Raw genomic sequence first — 7,543 nt, 5'->3', positions numbered from 1 at the left:
CTTAACTAGCATTTGAAGTAATCTAGGTTCTCAGAATTTCAAGCTATAGATACACAGACAGAAAAGTAGATACATCTATCTACTTTCTTACATTCTATTTCTAAGTCTTACAAATGGTAGCACTGGAAATGACAGTTACCCTGAGCACTTGCTGATTAATTGGCAAAGTCAGCAGGGGAGAATTCTTGCCGAGAAAAATTTCAATATTGCTACCTATATCACTAAATAAGCAATGGTTTTATACACTTAACAACTAAATAAAACATAAAGCCAGGAAGCCTTCGGTTTAAAACCAGCTTTATTTGGAACAAGCAACATACAAATCATTTATCTATAAAATAATAGCATCTATTCACAAATGTTTCACAAAATCAAAATCCTTCCAAAGAAAATGTGTCAGTAAGCCAAGATATTACTAATATTTAGCCTATGCTTTAACTCAAGTGTTGAGAATGATGAGTTTGAGAAGTTGACTTTTATTCATCAGTTGCAAACCTTAACTGTGCAGATAAATAATCTGGTTGTGATAAGCACTGCCAAGTTACCACCTTACAGAACAAAAACTATCAGCAGAAGTTAATGGGGAAGAAAAGGTTGGCCCCCACAAACAGGGAAAAGTAACTTTCTAACTAAAGAGTAGCTCTTAGAATTTAGACTTGAAAGCCTGAAGACACTTCAGAAGAGTCAGCAAACTCTAACAGAAATATTGTCCATCTATCTTACACTCTTCACACTATCTTATCAAAATGATGAATGACACATTATCCATGGCATTTTGTTTTGCTTTTGTCACTTTATTTTTCACTTCTTCTCATTCAAAAAGTCACTTCCCCATTGTGGACCAAACTCTATTCTCTACCAAAGTGTAAAAACATTAGCATTTTGCCACCAGAGAATAAAGAGAATTTTGCATGGTACTGAAACAAAGACTGAGGAAGATAAATTCTAAAAGAATATAGAAAACTTTATATAGCATAAAACATCTGTATATGTACACCATTTGTCATGTATATGTATTATGACAAACCATATGTATTAATAAACCTTCAAAAGGTAAGCACCTACATAACATAATAACGCCTGTTTTGTGTAGTTTACTACTTCTGGACTTTCCTTTACATATGGTGACTGAGACAGAAACTAGAGTATAACTTACCGAGAAATATAAACTGGATACAGGCACATAATAAAATGGCATGTATACCACTGATTAGGGAAAGAACTGAAGAAACATACTTTAACTACTGGCCCCAAATGCCACCCACCATCCACTTAAGTTCCTTAACAGTCAACTTGTAATACAAAAATATCTTCAAGCTGAAAATCAAGAACATTTATAGTGACTTAAAAAGCTGACAATTTTCAATACTACACACAACAGTTCTATACACAGCTTGAAGTTTTAAAGTTCTTTGCTGGCACTTAACTTGAGTTGATAAACACTGTAACTACCGATCTCAATAAAATACTGCCTTTAGCTTATACATATTTTCAAAACCAATGTAACTTCACAAAACATTAAAGAATAAATCACTTTCCGCTGATAAAGCCTCTAAGATGAATACTAAAACTAGATAGCCAAAATATTTTAGGGAAGCAAACTTTTTAAGACAGTGCATGACCAACGAAGAAAAATTTACATTATTTAATCATGTCCAGTGAAGAAAAGGGTTGTTCCTCTGAGTCAGCAAAGCACTTAACATGTACAGGTAAGAACTGTGAATTTATAGAACAAATGACCTCTTATTGTTTGGTTTAGAAAGGTGCTTAAATTATTGATGGCACTACTAGAGTAGGTTTTTCTGTCAAGAGATAGGTCTTGTATTTACCACATACAGACTTTCAAATTTTAAAGTAAACATTTTAATTCTTTGGAAACAGTGGGACCCTGATTTTTTACATTTTCTGTGACCTTGTAAGTCCACTGAGCACATTATCAATATGCAATCACTACTTAGCAACCTTAATGTTTCTTCCTTTGCAGAAAGGAAGAAGAGCATACTAGAATCTTAATAAACCATAACTGAGGATACTAAAAATTTACTTTAAAATGTAATCTTTCATTATTCTGAAGGAAAATGTTAACACCTTCAAAATACAACAATTCTCAGTCCAGTTTTTCTAGTAACAAGACCTCATAGCACTAGACAAAATTTAACTAAAACTAGGGAAATCAAAATATTAACATACTAATTAACAGCAAAACAAAATCCACTAAACACCTTTATCAATTTATGTAGTTCACTATGCATATTTTAATCATAGACTTTTAGGACAGCAAATTATAGAAATAAGCTGATTTCAGGGACTGTATGAATTTTACATATTGCATTACTATTTTAAATTGCTACCCTTTCTAAACCAAATCTTCAGTCCTAATCAACTTTGTCTTTTCAGGAAAAGGGGTATCATTTTTCAAATACATTCCATACAATAGAAACATCTTATTGTCTCGAAATATTTACAAAGAACCCTACTGATCTGGTGCGTTTCGCTGAGGTGCAACCTGTACCCAGACTTCATCATCAGAGAAAGAACTTGAACTTCCTGACTCAGAGTCCAGCTCACTGAATCCATCTAAGTCCCATTCAGTGCTAGACTCACTCCTTGCATCATCCTCCTCAGTGATGAAACTCTGACCAGGTTCAAGACAGGAAGGATAAACTCTAGCACACAGGCAAATAAAGCCAGAGTCAAACTGCAAAAGGCCTAACATGGTACCTATATTAATCCATTGGTCTTCCCTAGTATCATATTCATATACGGTCACACGGTTCTTTTTCCACTGTGGGGTGGTTGAAGTGATGAGCAGCAACTTTTGGTCATGATTGACGATCTGGTAGTTGTGGGTTTCTGAATCCAGTGGAATATTACTAATCCGCCTCCACTCTCCCCTCGCTGGGTTGTAGACCTTCATGACTGGGATATCACAGATACAATAGATTTCATCTTTGAAGACACAGGCTTCTTGAAAGTCACTTCGTTTAAGAGATGCACAATTCAGCCACATATTATGGCTAGGATCATAGCAGAGCATGCGCTTACTGTTGACAGCGTACAGATAATTCTGAACCACAATTAGCTCAAATGAATAAAAGGAATGTGGTACAGGAGCCACCAACGCCCATTGGTTCCTCTGAACACTGTAGCATTCCACTTCCTTCAATTTAACTCCGGTAATTGGGTCTCGACCACCCAAGATGTAAATGTAGCCATTCAGATATGCCACATCCATGCCCTCTCGACACAGCAAGCGGTCTGCCAGCTGATGCCAACTATTCTGGGCTGGTTTATACACCCATAGGTCTTTCCTGGGCTGGGCAGCAAGATAGATGTCATGGTCTGGAGAGACACAAACAGCTGAAGACGTAATGGTCTTAGTGTGTGCCAAGCTAGTCAGAGGAGAAGGCATTGTGTAAATATCTCCCGAATAAGGGTCATAACAGAGAAAAGGATCTCGGGGATGTCCAAAAAAAATGACCATCTCTTTGGCACACATACCCAACCTTTGGGGTGGATTTTCTGCTACAGAAACAACAGAACTACTGGTGTCAGTGCTGGTGCTGCTATTGTTGCTGCTGCTGCTGCGGCTGCTGTGGCTGCTATTTGGCTTGGACACCACTGGCTTGTACAACCTATCACCAAATCGCAGCTGCAGGAGGGCCCCTTCAATAACTTCCAGGCAGTACTTCTTCACAATAGGCTTGGTCAGTAGCCCTCCCAGGTAGTCCTGATCTTCTGCAGGGAAGTGTGCCCAACGAATACACTTAAAGACTTCCCCAGCGCTGGGGCCCCGCTCTTTGGGAGCAGCCTCCAGCCACTGCACCGCCACATGACACACAGTCTTCTCACTCTCTACATCCAGGCTGTCCAGACGCAGGACGGCCAGCAGCTGGGCCAGGGTCAGATCTGCCAGCGTCTCCTCCCGAATGGAACCCATCCTGCTGAGCTGCTTGAAGTTGTGAGCTATGAAGGACTGGGCCTGAGATCGCAGCTTGTGGTGGTCAAAGGCGTCGGCAAACTTGAGGATGGCAGTGCAGTTGGTCAGGTCAAGTCGGCGAGCCAGGAAGGAAGCACAGGCTTCACGCACATACTCCAGCTGGAGCATATCTGAGGCCGCGTACAGGCGCTGCACGTTGGCCTCACTGAGCGACACGCGACCAGTGTAGCAGTAGTCCACCAAGACCTCGAAGGACTCGGCGTCCACGTCGTGGATCGTCACGCTGGCCTGCTGGCTCTCGTACATACCCCCCGTGAACATGCTCTTGAAGTAGGGGCAAGCGGCCGCCAGCACGTTGCGGTTGCACGAGAACAGGCGCCCCGTGCCGGGCCCACTGCCGGGCGTCACCACCTCGATGGTCACATCGCACAGCAGCCGCGCGTCGTAGAAAGACTTGAGCTGTGCCAGGAGGGCTGCCGAGTGGGCCGCGTCCTTTAGTTCCTCCGGGCCCGTGAAGAAGGCCGACACCGAGGGCTTGGAGATCCTCTTGGGCCGCCTCCCGCCGCGGGGACTGGCGAGGCGGCGAGAGCGCGGGGCGTCTTCCCGGGACTGCATGGTGGCGATGGCGGCGGGGCGCCGAGGGCGAGAACGGCTGCAGGCGCCTGGCTCCTCCTCACGCCTCCCTCGCCGACGCCGACACAGCGGCGTCCCAGAACAGACTCCGCTCGCGGCCGCGATTACTCAGCTGGGCCTTCGCCGCGGTGCCGCCTCCCTTTATCGCGTAGCCCGCGACTGACTCACCGTTCCCTTCGCGCCCAATCTCCCCTCAGCTCACCCTCACTCGACCCTGGGAACCAGCCGCAGGAGCAGCTTCTGCCGCGCTGGCGAGACGGGTAGATGCCCCGACAAACTACTCTTCCCAGGTTGCCTTTCGTGTGCCTCTATGCATGACGGGATCCTTCCGCTTTGCATGTTGGGAATTGTAGTTTATGTAACCTCTTCTGTTATTGAATCTTTCTCTCACTTAGAAAGTGGATAGTATCTTGAATTTGAGACTTCAGGTTTCAGACTTGTATCGGAGCAAACGCCTTTTATTCTAGCTGAGACAGGGGGATCTCTTGAGTTTGAGGACAGCTTGGTCTACATAGTGAGTTCCAGGACAGCTTGAGCTATGTAGAGAGAATCCATCTCCCTAAAATAAAATGGCTTTCAAGTCCAGAGTAAAAGTACCCAGTCTATTATCTGATTGTATGACTTCCTCCTGAAAACTATCAAATTTGAAAACTGAGGATACCAGTATTTTAGTTTGTGTGGAGACAGAATGGTATGTGCAATTTACAGAGTTCTTTATTTTTATTAGAATAGTTATTAAAGTAATCTATTGTCTTTAAAATGCAAAATCAATTATTGTTTTACTTACTCTATTATAGAAATACACCCACTAATTTGAAGTCATGAGTGTTGGGATTCTGTAAATCCCGGCCATCAGTTACCTAGCAACAGCCAGGTTTACCCCACCCCTCAATTACAGGGCAGTAGCCAGGTATGCTCCGCCCCAGTGACCTGACACTATAAAAGGGGCTGCTTGCCCCCTCCTCTCTCTCTTGGCCTCTTGTGCTCTTGCTCTTCCCCCACTACCCCTCCTCTTCCCCCCTTCTCTTCCCCTTCCCCTTCCCTGTCCCCCTCTCCCTTCACGTGCTCATGGCCTGCCTCTACCTCTCTATTCCTCTCTTTTCTCTCTCTTTGCCTCTACTACCCTCTTGACTCTAGCATTACTTTAATAAACTCTATTCCATATTCTACCATCATGTGGCTGGTCCCTCAAGGGAAAGGAATTCCCAACATGGGCCCCCCAGAGGCATCTCCCTTGCCCCCAGGCCTCGCCGCACCTCCATTGGTCATATCCCCCCCCCCCACTCTCTTAATCCTTTTCCTAACATTGGTGCTGAAACCCGGGACATCATCTTTTAACAACATTGGTGCCCCGTGACTTTTAACAATAATGAGCCATTAAATACTTTGTACATTTCTGCAAATAACTTGTGGTTTTTTGCATTTGCTGCTTAACTGGAATTATATATATATATATGTGTGTGTGTGTGTGTGTGTGTGTGTGTGTGTGTGTACATGAATACTTCACACACATTGGGGTTCTTCTTCCTTCCTTCCTTCCTTCCTTCCTTCCATCCTTTCTTTCTTTCTCGTTGTTGTGAGCCGGCTTCTCTGTGTAGCCCTGGCTGTCCTGGACCACCTGCCTCTGCCAACCAAATGCTAGGAAAAAAGGCACTGCTGGGATTGAAGATAGTGCACATGTGTTTAATCCCAGCACTCAGGAGGCAGAAGCAGAACAATCTCATTTGATGGAGATCAGCCTAGTTTACAGAGGGAGTCCAGAGGAGCCCTTCAAATCTGTAAACTGGGTATAAACAAATAGGTGGTTTGGTTTCCATTGTTTGTTTGGATAGGAATGTCCGGTAGTGGTGAGTTTGGCTGCCAGCTCAAGGGCTTTTGAGAAGTGACCAGATTCTGAGGGTCACCACTATGCAACCGATGGATCTTTTCTAAGTTTTAATTCATTTTAATTTATTTCACTTTACTTCTGCAGTGTGAGTGTGACACAGGTGTGACGGTTAGAGGACCACTTGATAGAGTCTTTTTTTTCCTTCCGCCATGTGGCTTCTGATGACCATGGTAACAAACAAGCACTTTTGCTAGCTCAACCATCTCACCCACAGTCCAGGTTAAATATGAGAAAACAGGAGCAGAGAGCAATGCATTGCAAAGGGGAGTCTTTTCAACAAATGATTGTGAAACAACTAGATCAAAATCAGCAGTGTTAATTGACTCCCTTCCTCAAAATTAAAACAAACATCAAGATAAATCTTAGCTCTGAAAAGAAGACTAAAAACACAAAGCTGCCAGGCATGGTGGCACCTGCTTTAATCCTAACACTAGAGAGGCAGGTTGGATCTCTGTGACTTCAAGGCCAGCCTGGTCTACATAAGGATTTCCAGGACAGACAGGGCTATACACAGAGAAACCCTGTCTGGAGACAGACAAAACCCAGAAAGCTTCTAATTAGAGCTAGAGTTTTTGGGAGACACACACAACAATTTAATAAAACAGTAAAAACACAAAGTGGCAATCAACCAAATCCCAAGCCTCTGCTCTTCCACAGTGTGGTGAAAACAAATTTAAAATGTAAGCACTGGCAAATAAAAACATACGAAGATGTCCACGTCATTCATTATCAAGTGAGTGGGAATTAAATTCACTAGAGGTCACCACACACTCAGCTGTGTCTAAAATTAAAAGGATAAACAATGTTAATGCTTTTTAATCATTAACTGCCATGAGAGTTCCAGTGAGTTCCCCTGTCCCTCGCTTGAGGCATGCCTGGTGACTGAGCTCTCTGCAAGCATCCCTTCTGTTTCAAATATTAAGTCGCTATGAATCTGTGCTGATCCTGTCATGTAATTTTGTAAAATGTGATTTTACATGAGCTACGCATGGTGACTTATACCTATACCCCCTTTGGAAGAAAATGCTTATGGTTTTTAAAAGTCTTAAATGAAACAGTTGATTCTTCTTATACAATCAATT

At 43.1% G+C, this 7,543-nt stretch overlaps 1 protein-coding gene across 1 annotated transcript; it reads right to left on the bottom strand.

Annotated features, from left to right (window-relative positions):
* Nucleotides 1-280: 280 nt before the first annotated feature.
* KBTBD7 (kelch repeat and BTB domain containing 7) lies at nt 281-4,801 on the bottom strand. Its single transcript, XM_080916764.1, has one exon. The coding sequence runs from the start codon at nt 4,553-4,555 to the stop codon at nt 2,474-2,476; it is 2,082 nt and encodes a 693-aa protein (XP_080772890.1). The 5' UTR covers nt 4,556-4,801; the 3' UTR covers nt 281-2,473.
* Between the last annotated feature and the right edge of the window lie 2,742 nt (nt 4,802-7,543).

The sequence above is a fragment of the Micromys minutus genome (genome assembly GCF_963924665.1).
Source record: "Micromys minutus genome assembly, chromosome: 5".
Lineage (NCBI taxonomy): Eukaryota > Metazoa > Chordata > Mammalia > Rodentia > Muridae > Micromys > Micromys minutus.
This window is presented reverse-complemented; position numbering and strand designations above follow the sequence as displayed.

Excerpts from the sequence above, each read along its gene's own strand:
- KBTBD7 (XM_080916764.1), bottom strand. The coding sequence starts at position 4,555 with ATGCAGTCCCGGGAAGACGCCCCGCGCTCTCGCCGCCTCGCCAGTCCC.